Source organism: Balaenoptera physalus, assembly GCF_965194825.1.
Source record: "Balaenoptera physalus genome assembly, chromosome: 6".
NCBI classification, from domain to species: Eukaryota; Metazoa; Chordata; class Mammalia; order Artiodactyla; family Balaenopteridae; genus Balaenoptera; species Balaenoptera physalus.
In genome coordinates, this window is record NC_138885.1 from 108,796,746 (window position 1) to 108,816,489 (window position 19,744).

General features: G+C 39.9%; 1 protein-coding gene across 2 annotated transcripts in view; it reads left to right on the plus strand.

Moving 5' to 3' along the window:
- Window positions 1-18,698, plus strand: part of LOC309663087 (cyclin-Y-like protein 1) — a 228,838-nt gene extending 210,140 nt beyond the window's left edge. Inside the window, exons 5-11 of one of the 2 annotated variants that reach the window (XM_082466475.1) lie at window positions 1,750-1,850; window positions 5,399-5,434; window positions 7,636-7,687; window positions 8,660-8,779; window positions 12,611-12,777; window positions 16,059-16,221; window positions 17,779-18,698. In XM_082466475.1, the coding sequence (XP_082322601.1) occupies window positions 1,750-1,850; window positions 5,399-5,434; window positions 7,636-7,687; window positions 8,660-8,779; window positions 12,611-12,777; window positions 16,059-16,221; window positions 17,779-17,895 (756 nt within the window). In that variant the 3' untranslated portion in view covers window positions 17,896-18,698. The remainder of the gene's footprint in view (window positions 1-1,749; window positions 1,851-5,398; window positions 5,435-7,635; window positions 7,688-8,659; window positions 8,780-12,610; window positions 12,778-16,058; window positions 16,222-17,778) is intronic. The other variant, XM_082466476.1, reaches the window with a different exon arrangement.
- The last annotated feature ends 1,046 nt before the right edge of the window (window positions 18,699-19,744 follow it).

The following is a 19,744-nucleotide window of genomic DNA, read 5'->3' on the forward strand; positions in this document are numbered from 1 at the left end:
AAGGACCATATCAGAGTTTTAGTTTAAAACATTTCTAGCTTGAAGGAGAAATTAGTCTTCCAAATAGTGATACTGTTTCAAATATGTTACATCTAGAACTTTTTGTTAATAAGGAATAAGTGGCTTTGCATAAAGCATCTGAAACAAGCAAAATGGTGTTTTATATATGCCATTTGGATATTTCTGATTATTGGATACTGGCAATTTTTATTTAAATGCTCTGTATTTTAAAAAGCATCAACTAGATTTTCTCCCTGCCTCACCTTTCATGTATTTGTGGAGGACATTGATGGGAGAGTGTGACAGCATGGTGAAAACTATTTTATATTAATAGGAGGAAGGAAGGCTCATCTGAATTAGTAAACAAACAAAAACCAAAACCAAAACCCAGCTTTAAAATTGTTCGTATTCTGTGGTATTAAAGAATGCTACTCTTCCTTCCAGTGGCTTTCAGTGATTGGGATTTGGTTATTGGCCTTACTTTAAGGAAGAGAGTTGTCCTAACATAGTTTAGGCCATTTTAGTATTTGACTATTGCCGTGTTCATGGGCTCTTCACAAATAAATGGATACTTCTAAAGTGTTTTAAAGATAGTTCATTCTCTAGAGGGTCTCAAAAAGTTCTTTGTCACCTATCCAACACCACTGTAGATAAATTCTCACGAATTTGTACCTTTAGTAAGATTTACCTCCAGTTGTAACTGATCTTAAATAATTTCTCAAACACTTGTCGAATCCTAATTTGTCCCAGATTCTGTGCTCAGTAGCTGGAGGTAGGAGAAGAATCTTCCTAACCTGGAGAAGCTTGTTTACTTAAGAGGGTGGTACTATGCAAGCAGCTGAGACCATGGAACAGTTGGTAAATTAGATGTGTGAGTGTGCAGAAAGTGAGAAGTTTTGTGGTGTGCCTGCTGGCAAAGGGATCCTAGAGGCAGATGGGGTCAAGCTTGCTGGGACAGGAGGAAGAAAAAGGCATTGCAGGCAGAGAGCAGCATGGGTGAGGCAGGAGTGTCAAATAACACGTAGAACAGAATTAGTACAATTTTGAAATGAATGGCAAGTATTCTCTGAGGTTCTCACTTGAGTAATGTAATGGCAGTCTTACTTAAACATGAAGTGAGAAGTTAAATTCTCAGAGTTGTTTTATCCGTTTTTTTTGGATGCGAGAGAATCTTTAAGCAGTACCTTTTTGTCCTCCAGATAAGGAAATTGAGGCCCAGAGAGACTTATGGCCCCCAGCTTTTTAGTGATAGAGCAGCCCTGGCATGCCCAGCCTCTGATTGGAAAACGTTTGTTTCGTCACACTGTCTCCTGAACATTTATTATTGGTGTTCATTTACTGCAGTGAAATGCTCCTACATCGGTATTATATAAAGCATTACGTTTTATTGTAGTAAATGAATAGAAATAGGAAATCTCAGCTGCATTTCATTGCTTAAGGAAAAAACCCTGAAATCTTATTCTAAACTTTTTACATTATTATAAAGGTAATTTATAATAGGTGCTTGCCAGGTTTGATTATAGGTACTATATCAAGGCAGCATTTTATAACCCATTTCTCAAAGCTCGTCTGTGGAAGTCAGAGTATAGAGGTTTCCCATAGAGCTGCACATGATATCACACTCAGGCAGTTCATGGAGTGTAAGAAAAATCTTAATGCTTTATCGTTTGACATTTTAACCGAGGAAAAACACACACTTGATAGGTTTAACTTACTGTGACATTTTCTTCTATTTCCCTTCCCCTTCAGGTATCTCCAGGGCAGCTTACTAAAAAGTATAGCTCATGCTCAACAATATTTCTAGATGACAGCACGGTCAGCCAGCCTAATCTTAGAACCACAGTAAAATGGTGAGTACAAGTAGGTTGCCAAGGGCTGAGTGACAGACCCCCTTATCGCTAAAAGCATCCTAGCCATACATAAGTTCATTCATTTGAATTGTCCTTTTCAGTGATCAGGTTAAAAAACTGGTGTCAACTATAGATTGATTTCAAGGACCTAAATATGAATTTTCAGTTTCCATTTTAATCTTAGAGCGCATGATAGAAGGGAAAGCCAGTTAGCAAATAAGAAATCCCAGAAAAAGTATAAATCTTTATTTGACGCGTTTCTGTTGCTAAGCCATTGTTGAACACAGTGAGAAAGAGAGGTGCTTTTGATTGGCTGTTTCTAGAGACAATTATTACTGTATGAGTTGTAGTCCTCAAACAACGTGCACTACTTTGGAAGCTGCTCTTAGAAGAAGGAACAGCTTGTCCCCTGCTGGCACCAAAGCGAATCTGCATTTAAATTTAATTGGAGTTTGTCAGATTTATCCCACTGTGCTTTTTTTTTTTTCCTGCACTCTTTCTGTATGAAATTTTACTTCTCCTTCCTGTCCCCCAAAGAGGGGGAGAATATATCAAACCAGTCTTAAGAAATACACACTCAAGCTTAATTTCTTTGTAGATGAAATTTGTTCAACTGAGGTTTTAACTTAATAGACACATTTAAGTTTTGTTTATATATATATATCTCCAACACACTGTATCACTCACAGCAGAGAACAATAAAAGAGGTGAGGTTTCGGAAACATGGCTGTGGTCAGGCTTATACTTAAGGAGACACGAACAGTGTCATGATGATGGAAACTATTCTTTAATTTCTGGGAGCACCTCATAGTCCACAATTGGAGATGCACTTTCAAAACACCCTAATGATGAACCTTTCAAGCTTATTTAAGAGAAAAAAACCAAACGGGATGCAGAGCTTCTTGCCTCCTCCCTCGCGGTTGTCCACGAAACATTAACATCTCCTTAGGATATGAATGTTGATTTTCCAGAACACAGTTTGGGAAATGCTATTTGAAAATATTAATGTCCTTATCCTTAATTTTATTTGTTGTCTTAATTTTATAAGCTAATTGTATTTTTAATTGGTTTTTAATGTGCCAGCTTTTTTTTTAGCTATTTAAATTCTCAGTAACTTCTACTTTAATTAAAGACAGCAAGTTCACAGTCATAATAATGTAACTTTCCTCTCTTGCTTACAATAATAGTTGCAGTCAAGTCATGTTTCAGCAAAAACTGAGCCCCATCTCTAAAGTCCTGAGTTTGGGCACTTATCACATAATCACTCAATGTTTTTCTTCAGCCAAGACACTGAATCTGTGGGTACAAAAACCACTCTACTTTGGCTAGAGTCGCAGCTTCTTTTGAATTCAAAAGAGTCTGATGTCCAGTATATAATTCAAAAGTACTTTGAAAGTAAACCTTGCTCAGGGACTTCCCTGGTGGTGTAGTGGTTTAAGAATCTGCCTGCCAACGCAGGTGACACAGGTTCGAGCCCTGGTCTGGGAAGATCCCACATGCCGCAGAGCAATTAAACCCGTGCGCCACAACTACTGAGCCTGTGCCGTAGAGCCCGCGAGCCACAACTACTGAGCCCGTGTGCAACTACTGAAGCCCACGCACCTAGAGCCCGTGCCGTGCAACAAGAGAAGCCACCACAGTGAGAAGGCCGCGCACCACGACAAAGAGCAGCCCCCGCTCTTGGCAACTAGAGAAAGCCCGCGCGCAGTAACAAAGACCCCATGCATCCCAAATTAAGTAAAATTAAATAAAATTAAAAAAAAAAAAAAAGATTTACCTTGCTCAGACAAGAAGGTTTCATCCTTTTTTTTCCCGACCTAGTCTAATTTTTGGAAGTACAGTAAATTTTAATTTGCTCTCATGAAGTTTTAGAAATGATCATTCATCACATTCATTATTGGTGAAATAAAGGTTTACTGAGAAAATTAATAGGGCCAATTGGCTTTTAGGAATGATTTTGAAAATGTTTATCATGGGGTTAGTTTTCAGTGGGGTAGCTGTTCTCAGTGGGGTAGGTGAGCCTTATTAGAATCACTTATGCAACTTTTCAAGATATATGTTTCTGGATGCACAAAGTCCACCCGCCTGCCCCCGCCTCCAAGACACAGTGTCTGTGTGTCTGTCTGTCTGTCTGTCTCTCTCTCACCCACGCACACACACCTGTTGACAAGATGGGGAATGATGTGAAGCATGATTATATGGACAAAAGCATCCCGAGTGATTCTCCGATCTTAACCCTAACTCATTCATCCCTAAACTTTGCTGCACGCTGCAGTCATCTGGGGCTCTTTAAAAACAGTCCTGATGCCCAAGTCATACCCAGTGCCGGTTAAATCAGAACATCTTGAAGCAGAAGCCAGGCAGTTTTTAAAGCTTCTCAGATGATCCCAGTGTGCAGCTGAGCTTGGGAGCCACTATTTGGTTAGAGGGCAGGAGAAAGAGAACTGCTTCTGATAATTAGTGGGACCTTAGGTAAGTCAGTTTTAAGCCTTGGTTCCCTTATCTGTAAAATGGGTGGTTTAATTAAATGTCATCTACGGTTCAGTGGTCCTTTCCATCATAAAACTTCTAATGCTGTGATTTTAAAATCAATTTGAAGATGAAACTTGGAAGCACTATAGAAGTATCCATCTTTGATGCTAACGGTGTTACAGGCCTTTATACAAGTGCTAAGATTCTATAGACCTATTCTAAAATTCAGATTTGCCTTCCCTCAATTATTTTGAGTTTCATTTTAGACACTGAGAACAAAGGGGAGCATATAACTTAACCAGAGAACCCCTTTGTTGCCTAATATACAACATCTGTGAATAACTTAGGAATATAGTAACTTAAAAAAGACTACCTAAGGACTTGTATCTATCTGTTCGTTAATACTTTATTTAAAATAATTTGGAAATACCTGTCATTAATAGGATACTGTGTAGTATTATGCTGTCTTATTAGCACTGCTTATTTCAGGATAGCTAGACCTATCATCAGTTTTGTGGCTATAAAATTTTGCTATTAAATTTTCTAATAATTATGTAAAAGTGATTTGAAATCATTTTGGTATAGAGCACTTTTATTATTTACTTTTAGGGAAATAATGGAAAACGGATGGGTAGGTGGATAGCGAACTAAATCAACTGAAATGCAGGGGCTAACAAAAAAACCACACACACACACACACACCCCCACACACAAACTACTATATGGCTTAAATTTAAGCATGTGTATAGATAGATATAACTTGTACAGGACAGAAGGTTTTGTGGGTAGAAGGACAAATGACAGGGGACATATGTAATAATTTATATATTATAATAATCAACCAAAACATGCCTTCTAACAGCATATCTAGCATTTTGGGTCTCCTAATTTTGCTAAAAGCTGAAGAACCTAAAACAAGGGGGAAAGCACCCATGTGGTACTGTTCTGAATTCGAGGATTTCGGGGCCACTGGGCCTCTGGAAGGTCTTCCCTCCTTGCTAACCCCTTTTTAAAAATGTCTTCAGGCCTGATATGATAAAAATCAGTGATGACAATGTATTTTTTTTCCTCCACAGTATGACCTTAGCAATATATTACCACATCAAGAACAGGTGAGCTCTTTTGAAACCTATCTTGTTATTCCAGCTAATTAATTTACAAGGTATCAAGTTTAGTGTTAGGTAATAACTATAGATGTTACTGGCATAAGCTTTTATTATTAGAGTGCTTTTATTACAATATAGAAGTGAATCATTTATTTTTCTCTTAGGACCCTTAATTCTTAGGTTACTGAGCATCCCAAAGAGTATTTGTTTATATGGGTTATATTGATAATTTACTGTATTAGAAATTGAAATTGAGAATTTAAAAAATTAAATTCATTGTATATTAAAACAGGGTGTGCCTTAGCACTACTGAAATTTTGAGCTAGATAATGCTTTGTTGTGGGGTGTCGTCCTGTGTGTTATAGGATATATAGCAGCACCCTTGGCCTCTACTCACTAGATGCCAGTAGCACCTTCTTCCCTCCACATTACGACAACCAAAACTGTCTCCAGCCATGGCCAGAAGTCCCCTGGGGGACGAAATCACCCCTGATTGGGAACCCCAGTGTTCAACATAAATCATTTTTTTTAATGAAAAATAACTATTTTCCACAACAAAAAATATTGAGAGAAAAGTATCTCCTCAATAGAAGACAGCTGATTCTCATATCTATTCTGTCTTCAGTCATTTGTTTTGAAGAAACAATATGAAGAAGATCCAGCCGCTTGCAGATATATAGTTGGAAAAAGGTGTATTTTTAAAGCCTTCAGATAATTTGGTATATTCTTTGATACTGTACCAAAAGTCTGCATGTGCTAGTTTCTTAAATTAGTTAAAATGGAATTCTAAATCATATCAATGAACTTGTAATAAATACTATGTTAAATTAATACCCATTGATCTGTCATGCATACTGAGTAGATCTTTTTACCTGTACCTGACTTTATAATATTATACATTGGTCATTTGGAAAGTATTGGTTCACATTTCTTTAGACAGTGTCAAAAACTCACTTTTGTTAGTATCACCACCAGTCTTACCAGAAAAGTCTTTTAAGTGTTGAGAAGTTGTCAAGTTCACAATCGAAGGTAGAAGTTTTCCAAAACTCCTGATATTTTTAGCTTGATGGCTTGAATTTTATCATTGGCAACAAATAACTTTAGAGTTATTTTCCTTGAAGTGACAGGCTCACTTTGTTCATTTTTGAAAGAATGACTGTGTCAGTTGTACATTCAAATAACGATGGTGTTCGATGAAAAAAGTGTTTCAAATAAAGATGGTGTTCTATGAAAAAAATGACTTACCGCCAAGTCACAAGTGCTTTTCCTTAACACAGCCATATTTCAGTATGTAAAAGTGCTTAATGCATACTTTCCACTTATTCAGAATATTAAAAAGAAGGACCAAGGTTTAAGAACACTATTAATTTTTACTCTTTTATCAAGGATGTTCTTCAAGCAGATTTTTTAACTGCAAGTGGCAGTGAATAATTGAATGACTTCTAATTCAGTTTGGTACCACTGCCTTGATTCATGCTCAGAAACCAGCAGTTTTACCCACTTTTGCTTTTATACATCCATAGCAAATGTCACACAATGTGAAGGGCAGGTAGTGTCTTAGTATTCTTATAAAAGCAGTTTTGACCTCTTGGGCCTCCTGAAGGAGGGGATAGGGGAGAATCCCAGAGGCCTGCAGACCACATTTAGAGAACCGCTGTTCAAATGAGCGCAGTGTATTAGTGTGGTGAAATTTTAAATTAAAAAGCCTGGTTTCTTTTAAAATAAAAAGACAATTACATTTTTAACTCAAACTATTTAAAAGAGACAAGAAGAAATACACAATAAGGATATAAAGAACTAAAGAGAAAAAAACGGGAAAAAACCATGAATCTCATATTCACATTGATTGAAGTGAGAAGAATTTATTGCCCACCACCACTGCTTCATAAAATGTTCTTGCATATTCCAGTGTGAGGTTAGAGGGGTGAAAATATATTGGTTTACTAGCATTGCCTGTTAGGGAGGGTCAGTGCTTATAGAGGCAACTCTGGCTGGTTGTTGTAGAAAAGGTTTCACAGAACTTGATGTGCTGAGTAAAAATAGGTCAGGAAACCTTTCTAAGGGTGGAATCCAGGAGAAGAATTTATAAAACTGTTTGCTTCGTTGAAGGTTAAGCTTCCTCTACCCCTCTCTCTACTCCTAGCCGATATTTTACTAAGATAGTAAGTCCTGAATTAATTTTTTAAATGCACATTCTTATTTTATAGAGTTGCAGATAGATCCTTGGATATTTTTGATGAGAGATTACATCCACTCACAGTAAGTGTCAGTTTTATTGAAGTGGTATTTTTCTCTTATACAGTTGTGTTTATTTCATGCTGATTTGCTTTGAAATTAATTACTAGAAGAAAATTACTTCCTCCAGCTCGAAGTCAAATTCATCTTCCTTTAAGTCTTCTTCCCCACGCCATGTTGTGTCTAGTCATTTTCCCGAAGGCGTGTTGTATAAGGGGTTGATGGATATGAACCGAGTTGCACTTTGTGTGAATAGTGAGCAGGTAAGTAAACATACCCAAGTAACAGAAAATGTATCTTTTTAAAGGATGATGTTCCATAGCATCAAACAATATAAATATTTGTAAATAAACCTAATATGATAAGGCCTCTAAGAAGAAAATTAGAAAACTGTTTACATTTTAAACGAATTAAAATGACAAAGTTTTAAAATTCACTTCTCCGGGTGCTCTGTGGCCACACGTGGCTGGCGACTGCTGTACAGGACAGCACATTCTTAGAGCCTTATGGTTACAGGACACTGGAAATGTGTTTTCAAAGTTGACTACAGAAAAGTATGACATATGGTGATCAGCAAGACTTTTGAGCCTAAAAGTATTGGGTTGGCCAAAAAGTTTGTTTGGTTAGTGAATATATTGTTCAATAAAATGCTTGGTGAAAATGAAAACTGTGTCTTTTATTTTTACTTAAAACCAAATGAACTTTTTGGCCAACCCAATAGTTTACATTTGGTTAGAATTCTGTGGGGAGGAACGTGGAAATACATAAATTTTCTGCGGTTGTGCCTGTATTTTTCTTTAATGAATGGTGGTGAGTACTGGATCACTGTGGTATTTTAGGATCCCATTGTTTAGATTTAAAAGACTACAAGACATGTCACCCAATCAGAATTATTTTAAGGGGCACGTGGGCCCAAGTGTGAAGACTGCTATCTTAAGGGTACTTTTAAGTATTTTTCTTCCGTGGATACTTAAATTGCATTTTTTCTCCCTTCAGCGAGAAAAGATTCCAGAGGAATACTTCGAGCATGATCCTGAACACAAATTCATTTACGGATTTGTTCATACTCTTTCTAGTGCCGCACAGCTAACTGCTGAAGGTGCAGTAGTAACTTTGGTAAGATATTTTTTCTTTCATAAAGCATCTGTAGAAATTTCTGTCTTGTACACATGGTATGGTCCTGTTTTTCCCAAATGAAAGTAGGTTCCTGAAACGATCATTAGAACTTTATTAAGAGAAACCTATCAAAAGAAAGTAAAGTATACACATTTGAGCTTTAATCATCATTATGATTTAAAACGTTGCCATTGCTTTTCTCATCACAAAACAATTGCTATTAAAGGCAGCAGGAGAGATTTCTGGTTTCTCCTTCCACACCTGAGGGGACACACGCACGCACAGTGCACACACGCACACACAGACGACGCGTGTGGTGGTGGTGGGGCGGGGCAATCACTGAGCGCTCTGGTCCACAGGCAGAAACAGGTTCCGGGCAGTTTGAAGCTGAGTCCCAGACTGCACTGCCTAGGCAGTTCTGATGTGTGTCCTGACTGAGAACTACTGCCCTCAGTTCTCTGTTCCTTGGATAATGGATAATGGTGTTAACCATCCCTGCTGTCCTCTTATTGCCTGCATGTGAAGTTGCCCAGGACTAGGGTGCCAGTAGGACTTCAGAAGGCTTTACTCTAGTTAGCCTGCTAAGCTACAGCTGTGTAAGGACCTTTTTGTCATCCATTCCTAATTCCTATGGTAAGATTTTATCATTTGAATAATAAATCATATTCAAGTGAGAGGTAGTTGGGATTGTTTTACTCCTCCCTATAGCAAACCTGTAGGGGGGAAAGTCAGCTGCGTGGTCTGCAGGGAAGGAATACTTAGGCCACTCACTGCCTGCTCCTATCAAGGCAGAATTTAGGACAGGAGGCTTGTCCTTTTGAAAAGAGACCCCTCAGTGGGTACTGGATCAGACACAGGCCTTTTCTTGGCGCTACAGGCCACTTGGAGTGCTTAGCACATGCTTGAGAGAGGCAGGAATGGTGCTTGCATATGGAGAGCTAGGAAATGCAGGAAGGAGAGTATTTGGGTTGGAAGAGGGGCATTTCTTTGTAGCCAAGTTAAGCTTGATGTACCTGCGAGACAGCAGAATGGCAGTGTCTAGTAATCATTTGAATATATGGGATTGGAGCATGAATCTGAGCTAGAGGGAGGGAATTAAGTGTAGCTGTTCAAATGCAGAGAAAGTATGTAAAATAAAAAGTGGGTAGAAGATAGATCCTACTAGGGACTGTCAGCACTTAAGGGACAGATCCCCAGAGGAGTGGCTACAGTGGTAGGAAACCCAGCAGAGAACCCTAAGAGACACCAGGAGAGGTTCAAGAAGGAGAGTATGGTCCAAACGCTAAATGCTACCAAGAAGTTGCTCATGTCATAAATACCATGTCACTGAATACCTACTCTGTGTCACTTTTCTACATGTGGGGGGTGGAGGAGAGAACAAGTTGGATAAATAAAGTTCTCGCCTTTATGGAGCAAGTGTGGAAGACGTAAATTTTTTTTTTTTTTTTTTTTTTTATCGGAGTACAGTTGATTTACAGTGTTGTGTTAGTTTCAGGTGTATAGCAAAGTATAAGTGTTTTTTTTTAATGAGTGTTTTTTAAAAGATGACTATTTCAAGTGGTGGTAAAAACCATGAAGAGAAAGCAAGGTAAAGGGATAAAGTGATTAGAGGGGCTTACTAGAAAGCTCAGGAAGAGCCTCTTTAAAGAGGTAATGTTTGAACCCAGGACCTGGCTGAACTGAGGAAGATCAGGTACGCTGGCATTACGGGCAGAGGGGACAAGTGCAAGGCTCTGAGACAGGAACTTGTTCTGTGTGTTCAAGGAAAAGCAAGGTGGCCATTGTGATCCGAGCGGGGAATGAGGGAAAGAGCATAGGTGATGAGGTCACGGAAGGACAAGGCCGTACCGCACAGGGCCTCGTAACTTGCAGGCCACGGGAAGAAGGTATTTGTTTGATGGGAAGCCTCTGGCAGATCTGGAGCAGGCGCATAAAGTACTCTTAATTGAAGAGGCTCTCCTGGCTGCTTTGGGGAGAACAGACTGTAGTCTGTTGGGAGGCAGAGAAGTTAGGCAGTGGCAGCGATACAAGTCAGAAGTGACAGACAGAAAAGCGGTCAGGGTACCAGTGAAGGTAGAGATAACAAGAAGTCCTAACAGATTGGAGCAGGATACACTCAAGTGCAGGTTTTTGGTCTCAGCGACTGGGCGTGTGGCAGTGCTCTTTCATTTATGAGGGAAGGCCTGGGGAGTGGAGCTCTGGGACGAAGAGCTCTGGGTTGTTTGTGTGAAGGCACCGGTGACCACGGCAAGAGTAGTCTCTGTAGAGTGGTAGCAGCAGGAGGCTGACTGAAGTGGGTTAAGGAGAGGATGGGAGATGAGGAGCTGGCCTCAGGCCTGAGGACGCCGTCTAGGGGCAGTGGGGGACAGGCTGGGGACATGGAAGCATTCACACTGGAGGAAGCCTCTGACAGAGAGGGAGAAGTTGTTCAAAAGGAGACTAACTGTGGGCACAGTGCTCTGCAGAAGTGAGGTGGGATCAACTTCATTCATAGGAGAGTTAGCTTCAGTGAAAAGAAAGAAATCTCGCTTCCTCCGAGACAGGAGGGCAAGTGGGATAAATGAATATCAGCACGTGTACCAAGTTTGCCAGTACAAAGGTGAGAGGAAGTTGAGAGATTGCCAGTGTCGTTTCAGTGCCTCTGATGAGTCCCATAAAGTAGAGAGTTGAACCTTGCGGGGAGAGTCGTTCTTAGGGTACTAGAGAGTGCTGAGTTCTTTGGGGAATGGGAGCCGAATTTCACTAAGAACATATAATCTCAATACCCGTGTTTGAAAACACAGTAGAGTTTGGAGGGCATGGGCGAATCTGAGCTGTCAATCTGATAACCCTTCAGAGAGTAAACAGACTCTTTCAAACTGGACATTTTTCTTTTTGTCAAATGGCATATACACTCTTCTACAGAGGTAACAACAAATCACAGCTTACCTCTCTAATCTTTGCTCAGCTGTTAACTCCATCCAGTTCTTTGTAGGGTAGACATTTGATACATGTAAAAGAAACCGTGAAATCATCTCACAAACCGGCAGGTTTAGAGGAGCCCCAGGGATACAGACACAGGCAGGTCTTCCCACCTTAAAACCAAAAGAATTGACTAAGCTGCAGATTATGTAAGACAGAAATGAATAATGAAATGATAATGGAGATGTGAAAAATTGGGGCTATGAAAAGGACTACCCTTTGTATGCATGTGTGTTCCTTCAAAAGGCACTAAAATATGGGAATACTTGACAGTTGTAAAGCCCCTTTGTACTGCCTGTCCTGCTGTGCCACGCAGCAGCCACTGGGAGGCTCTCTTGACCACCAGTTTTTATCTTCAAGTTCATGCCACAAAAGGACTGGTGACTGACTCTGAAGAGAAGGTAAAGATGTGCTCAGTCTTACCAGAATTTTACACACTCAAGCGTTATGTAAAATCGCCATGCAACCACCACCAGTCTTGTAGTTAACATTGCACGTGATAGGCACTCAAGCATTTACTGAACAGTTGAAGTCGACACTGGGCTGTATGTGCTGCCCTTGACAAGTGGGAAGGTAATAATACAATGCGTGTCTTTAGAATGCCCTTTGCTGAGATGTCCTTTCATTCCTGTGACCAAAATTGGGTTGGAAATTCACACGGGCAGAGTAGAAATATCAGACTCACAGAAATATCAGACTCACAGAAATAACTGTGACCTGGCCTCTGGCCTTGGCTTGGCTGAGCAAAGTCTTTGTAGAACCTAGGAATAAAAGGGGTGTCAAAAAGAGATGAAATCTGTCATTCCTAACAATTCTTATCACAGCACTTAAACTGAACGAAAATCAAAGATCAGTGCTCTACTTTTGCAGGTTTACTTAGAAAGGCTTTTAACTTATGCTGAGATCGACATTTGCCCCACTAACTGGAAAAGAATTGTTTTGGGAGCCATTCTTCTTGCCTCCGAGTTTTGGGACGATCGGGCTGTATGGAATGTGGACGACTGCCAGATCCTCAAGGACGTTACAGTTGAGGACATGTGAGTTTGTAAGGTTACCGTGAACTTTCTAACCATTTTCCAATACCTCATTTGCTCTCATAAAGTTTACATTTTTAAGAAATGTTACATTTTAAGAAAGGTTACCTTGTGCAGAGAGCTGAAATAGACATAAAATTACAGCCTTCTTTCTATCTAGCTGTAGTATAACAATTTGTATTTCCCCTCATTCATTGGTAGGTCTTGATGTGTTATTGTTGTAATATTCTGCTTGAGAAATTGAAATTATTTTTCTGGTGGTTTTTGCCAAACATTTTACAAGCTCACTACCAGAGCAACATGGTACAGTAAGTAACTTGACAGCTTTCTTAAAGCTGTCTACCAGGTCCAGTCCATTTTTAAGGGGCACACGCCTGGTCTTTGAAGCAAGTGGCCACTGTTAAGGTCTTAGGGCCTCTAGACTACTGACAGGTTATAATTTCAACCTGAGTCACACATTGTGTATTTGCTTTTGCTGGTCTTTTTCTCCTTTTTATCTGAGGTTCTGTTGTTACAGAAACTATGATGTACAGGTAGCCACATATAAAGGTTTCAGATCCCTGTGTTCCTGTCTCCTCCCCTAAAGTCTGCTGAGCTAGGAAACACCTACCTCTCAGGTCGTCCGGGAAGCATCCCTGGGGCCTCACCCAGGGCACTCAGCAAACACAGCGGCACTTTGTGGGGCCTTGAGTTAACTAGGCAGGTTCTCCTCACAGATGGCACGCTCACATTGGCATGAAACGCCAGGCTTCCAATCTGGCTCTGGTGAAGGGCCCCAGGGGTGGGAAGCAGGATGAGCCAGAGAGGTAATTCCAGCAGACTCTCGAAGTGCCCGCTTGACAGTGAACCTGTCTTTGTGGGTGGCATTCAGGAAAATGTGAAAGGACACCTCTTGATTATATTGGACAGCAGCGGCCGATCAAGATGGCAGGCAGGGGCAAGAGTTTGTTTTTGTTACCTTTGCCCCTTACCCTAGATAATTCACAATTACCAAAGTGCATATTTACAGCTGAAGCGAGGAAAGCTGTGACTAAGAGAAGGGACCAGTGACTGTCAGTAGCTGTCAAAGTGGCTTTTGGTGAAAATGCCCACTTTGGTGATCATGTAAACCAGGTGGTCGTGGTGATATTGCTGGTAGCAATCTTAGCAAACAGTGGAACAGCAGATAATGAATTTGAAATGAATAGAAGTACTTTTGGAAGTTGCAGAAACTAAAGTGACGTTGACCAACACTATCATCAGTCTTTGAACTGGTCCCTTGAAGGAAGGAAAATTTGTAATCGTGAACACCATCCCTGCCATGATGGCAGCTGAAATTTTCTCAGAATCTGCAGCTGAGCTGACTGGGGCTCTGGTTCCAGGTACAACATCCGAGAACATGCAGGGAAACGTGTGGGTGTTCATAGACATTGAGCCCAGGAGCATTGGCGGCACTGTCCAGCTATGAAGAAACTAATTCTAAACAACGCTTTTCTGTGTAGAACGGAGAATCACCAGGAGTTATGTTTATAATAGGCTGCTTTTGTTTATGATCTTTGGGAGTTGGAAAGCATTACAACAAAGTGTTTAATACACATTTGTTTCATCCCTCTGCTGTTGACTACTATTTGTAATGGTCTCATTTTGAGTCTGAATTGAAAAATTGCTGTCTATCAGCTTTTCCTTAAAACTTTCTAACATCTCTGTGTCTTGTTAAATATATATTTCCCTTCAAAAGAGTAAGTTAAACTGAGCAGCTGCTGTTCAGACAGTTTGCTGCGCCTGTAAGTGGTAGGCTCTTCAGCCACCTAGCCATTTACAAACAGCAAAAAACACAGAAGATGCATATTCTGTAGGCATAATGCTTTTCTTCAGTGATTAAAGCTCTATTAATAGACATGTTAATCCTATGAAGTACTGTATTTCCACACAATTAAAATGTATTAGTGGAGAAAATATAAAAGGGATAGTGAAGTGCATTTATTCCTGTAGTAAATTAAGTCCTGATTAGCTGATTATCAAAACATTATCTGATTTACATTTCTATAGACTTCTGGCCGTATGAACAGGAAATTAATTTTGGAAGTAGGTTCAGTTAGGTTTAAAGTTCAACAAATGAGAAACCTCATTTCTGCTCATACTCTGCTCTCCATACAGGAGAACATGGAGCATTTGTTGATTTATCCAATGGATAAAATATTAACACTTGAAAACCAAGAAACCAAATGTATTGTAAAATAAGCCACTTGCATGTTTGTTTGGGTATTTATCATTTTTATCTAATCAACTCTCTAAAGTGATTGCTGTGAAAAGTGGTAAGATTTACTCTAACTTTATATTTATTTACTTAAACATTTGGCAAGCAAATGGCTGGATATGGTCATATAGCAGAAGCCTGCTCCCAGCACTCTACTTTCCCACTTCATTGAATTCGCCCTCTGTGGGCGTGTGCAGTCTGTCCTGGCAAGGGGCGGTAGGTCTGAACATTCTGGGCTGCTCTCCTAACACCGGGGGCAACAACTGCTCTATCAGAGGTCGTATCGTAAAGTGGGTTTAGTCTAGCTGAGACATAATCTTACTGCCTTCCTAAGCTTAAAAAGTGCATCCTGTCCTGTCATGGTGACGACAACTCACCCTAGTAAGGTTTTAAGGTGAACAGAAACTTGCATTATGCCCTTTGACACAGCCCCATGCACGGGGTGGGGGTGGGGGTGGGGGGATTCCCTTTCCCATCGAATGTAGCTTATTTATTTATTTACTTGAGATGAATCCTTGTTGCCTCAAGAGTTTTCCCCCCTCAGAGATAATAGCAGTGGCTCTCGATGGATCCATTTGTTGCCGTGGTGATGTGCCCACTCCTTTTGTTGGCTCGTCTCTACTTCAGTAAGCCCCTTCCTGTCATCAGCCCGGTGAAAATGTCTGCAAGTTCTTCAGAGCTAATAAACAGCATACATCATTCCTTTCAACTGATCACTAGAGCGGGGCCTCGTGAGTGAGTGTGGAGCATGAATCGTACAGCTGCACTAATGGAACTCTGAAGAATGAGCCCCTGAGTCAGCAGCATGAGTGCATAAGAGGGCCATGACCTCTTCCCCCTTGTCCCAGACTCAAAGTGCTGGGACGCAGAAAGGACCACAAATAGCTGTACCTTGTTTGCACATTAGGGTATTAATCCAGCTGGGTAGCCATTATTGGTTTCAAAACAGTATTTAGAGCCATCCTAGTAGCTCAGAATGGTATTTTTGAAGATAGCCCAGTTGACTAAAATTGTCCTGTGTTGGTTTTGTCTTCTCCTCCTCCCCCAGGAATGAGATGGAAAGGCACTTCGTGGAGCTACTTCAGTTTAATATTAATGTTCCTTTCAGTGTGTATGCCAAATACTACTTTGACCTTCGCTCCTTAGCAGATGACAACAACCTGAATGTTCTATTCACTCCTCTTAGCAAAGAAAGAGCACAGAACTTAGAGGTAAGGCTGTGAAATCACTAACTGGGGTTTTCTGTCAGCCACCGAAGCCACACCTGTAGCTAAATTATATTAAGCAGTGATTAGGAAAATGGAAAGCTGTTAACAGTTTGAAGAGCTTATTGACCCGTTGGCATCATATTTCCTGTGTCTTTTATGGTTTATACAGGGATCCCACATTATAAAAAAAAAAATTGTCTCTTCTGTAACCATAATTCAGAATACTTTCAATCATATTTAATCTGTTCTTAATGGTTTTCCATTTGAACCTCTACACTTACATATAACCATACATGAATAATTTCTTAAAATTGTATCCCTAATCAGATGTACCTACAGAATCTACTTACCACTCTTAACTGTCTGTTTTTTTTTTAATAATTGATGTTTTGGACTATTTCTACTGTCTTGATATTTTTAATAAATAAATAAATGTATTTATTTATTTATGGCTGCATTGGGTCTTCGCTGCTGCACGCGGGCTTTCTCTAGCTGCGGCGGGCGGGGGCTGCTCTTCATTGCGGTGCGCAGGCTTCTCATTGCAGTGGCTGCCCTTGTTGCAGAGCACGGGCTCTAGAGCGCAGGGTCAGTAGTTGTGGCGCACGGGCTTAGTTGCTCCTCGGCATGTGGGATCTTCCCGGACCAGGGCCCAAATCCGTGTCCCCTGCATTGGCAGGCGGATTCTTAACCACTGCGCCAGCAGGGAATTCCCTCTTAACTGTTTTTTACTCAGCTTGCAGTTCGTGTGTGTGTGTGTGTGTGTATGTGTGTGTGTGTGTGTGTGTGTGTGTGTATCACAGTTCAGTCCCATGAGTTTATTAGACAAAGCATCCATGGCTAACCTGAGAGACCTATACTTGGAAGGTATAATGTGGATTCAGATACTGGATGTAGAAAGTACATGAGTTTTTAATATAAATGGTAACGTACATGGAACAACGTAATACTTATGGCTTATGATTTTTGGTGGGTATACAGCAAAATTCACAACTGAAATGAACACATTTAAAATTGATACTTTCTGTGGTACCTTGGTGGTACTTTAGAATAAGATGTTTTTCTACCATAATTTATGTGCAAGTGAAATAGCACCTTTCAGCGCTTGTCATTAGACCTCTCCTACCTTCAGCACATACCTACCTGATTAAAATTTTCTTAGAGTATGTAATAACTAATGAAAACTGAAGAGAAGTTGAATAGCTGAGTAAACACTGATTTTGCCCAAGTGTATGTCCATTACGTTTAAGGATCACGTGTGTAGGTAACAGATGATATTGCTATTAGGAGCCTATCATTAGGAAGCCAATTTTTAAGTAACTCTAAGTTATTAGGGCAAGTTACCCCTTGCCCCAGCAATCTAATCATAGCCCTTAAAGGTTATTACCTTAGGGAACTGTCAGTTAGTGTAGATATCAGCTATCCAAAGTAGCAGTAACTATGAACTTATCTAAACGAATGGAGATGTGTGGCTTATCAATGATGCTTTTTTTGTTTTTTTAAGGTCCGAACATTTTTTTCCCCCCTAATTATACCTATGTTCTACCTGATTGACTTTCCTAGGCCATTTCCAGATTGTGTGACGACAAATACAAAGACGTGTGTAGAGCTGCTATGAGAAGGTCTTTCAGCGCTGATCATTTCATTGGTATTCGGCGCTCCAATGCCATCCTCTCTTAAGGGAGAAGTGAGGGGTTGTAACATCATAAACCCCTCGAAACAAAGACTGGAGAAATATCACCTCTCCTGCTCAGAAACCAGCAAAGTTAGTATTTTCACCTTAAAGAAAGACATTGAATTCAAGAGACTCATGGACAAGCGAAGATTATGCTCATAGGAAAGAACGGGACCTCGTCAATGTAACACGCTCTTCTGTCCTTTTTATTGTAAACAGAGTTACAAAAACCACTCCAAAGCTAAAAGCTCCCAATCCACGCACAGATATCTGCTCCCAATCCACGCACAGATATCTGATAGCTGTGAGCTATGTGAGGTTTTTTAATTAATAGTTTAAATTTTTAGACTTTAAAGACACTAGCTATATAACTTCTATGTTTTTCTTACCTCACTGTCCCATACTGCTGCATATTCCTTTAGAATCAGTGCAGTATTACCATCAAAAAATGGGACTCCAAAAAAAAAAAAAAGTAAAAAAACAAAAAAAGAAAAAAAAACAAAAAAACAAAAAAAAAACAAAAAAGAAAAAAAAACAAAAAAAAACAAAAAAGAAAAAAAACACAAAAAAAAAAACAAAAAAAAAACATGGGACTCCTAACAACTCATAAAGCCAAACTTCGGAACAGACTGTTGTAGCATCGTTAGGTTTTGCAGGGTTCTTCCTCCCTACTATATCATTGAAGCTGCTAGTCATTATTGGCAATCAATTTAAACCAAAAAGCTGCTGAATAACACATGTCATCCAAATTCTTTGCAGGCAGTACTTATTAGCATATTAGCATGTTTGCGATCATAAACAGAGAAAGTAGGTTATTTCCTTCTATTGGGTCCGTGCTGCATTTCTTGTTAACTATAATGGTGCTTCTGATTTTGTGATGATTTTCCTCTTTGTTATGTACTTGTGTTAAAGGATATTTTCATAATTCCAGCCAACATGGTGGTCCAGTAATTAACAAGCCGGTGATGAAATAGAAGGTGTCCCAAAAGTCTTAGAACAATTTTAAGCTTTAATATAGTGTGCTTGGATACTCCAGAACAGTGTCGCAGAAGTATAAATGCTAGACTGGCAAAACATCACTTGAAACTTTAATCGAATTTCTTCTAAACTCATTTACTTTTGTACATTTTAAACATTAAGCTTTTATTTTTTTATTTTTTATTTTTTTAAATGAATTAATTTATTTAATGGCGTGTTGGGTCGTTTCTGTGTGAGGGCTTTCTCTAGTTGTGGCAAGCGGGGGCCACTCTTCATCGCGGTGCGCGGGCCTCTCACTGTCGCAGGCTCTCTTGTTGGGGACACAGGTTCGAGCCCTGGCTTGGGAAGGCCCGTGAGCCACAATTACTGAGCCTGCGCGTCTGGAGCCTGTGCTCCGCAACAAGAGAGGCCGCGATAATGAGAGGCCCGCGCACCGCGATGAAGAGTGGCCCCCGCTTGCCACAACTAGAGAAAGCCCTCGCACAGAAACGAAGACCCAACACAGCCATAAATAAATAAATACATAAATTTTAAAAAATAAAAAATAAAACAATAAACGCTTAACGTTTAAAATTTACAAAACTAAATGAGTTTAGAAGAAATTCGATTAAACTTTCAAATGATGTTTCGTAAGTTTGTGGCATTTATACTTCTACAAGTATCAAAGCTTAAAATTGCACTAAGACTTGAGGGGATACCTCCCCTCCTCTTTTTAAAATAGTCCTTTGCAAGGCTGGGCTGCTTACCTGCTTGATCACCTAAGTTTCTTTTTTCTAGATTTGGTGAAGGAATTATGAACAACAGTGTTAATTCACATGTAATAAATTGAAAAGAACTGGACCCTAGTAGTAGTGACAGGAGAGTAAGTGATACGAA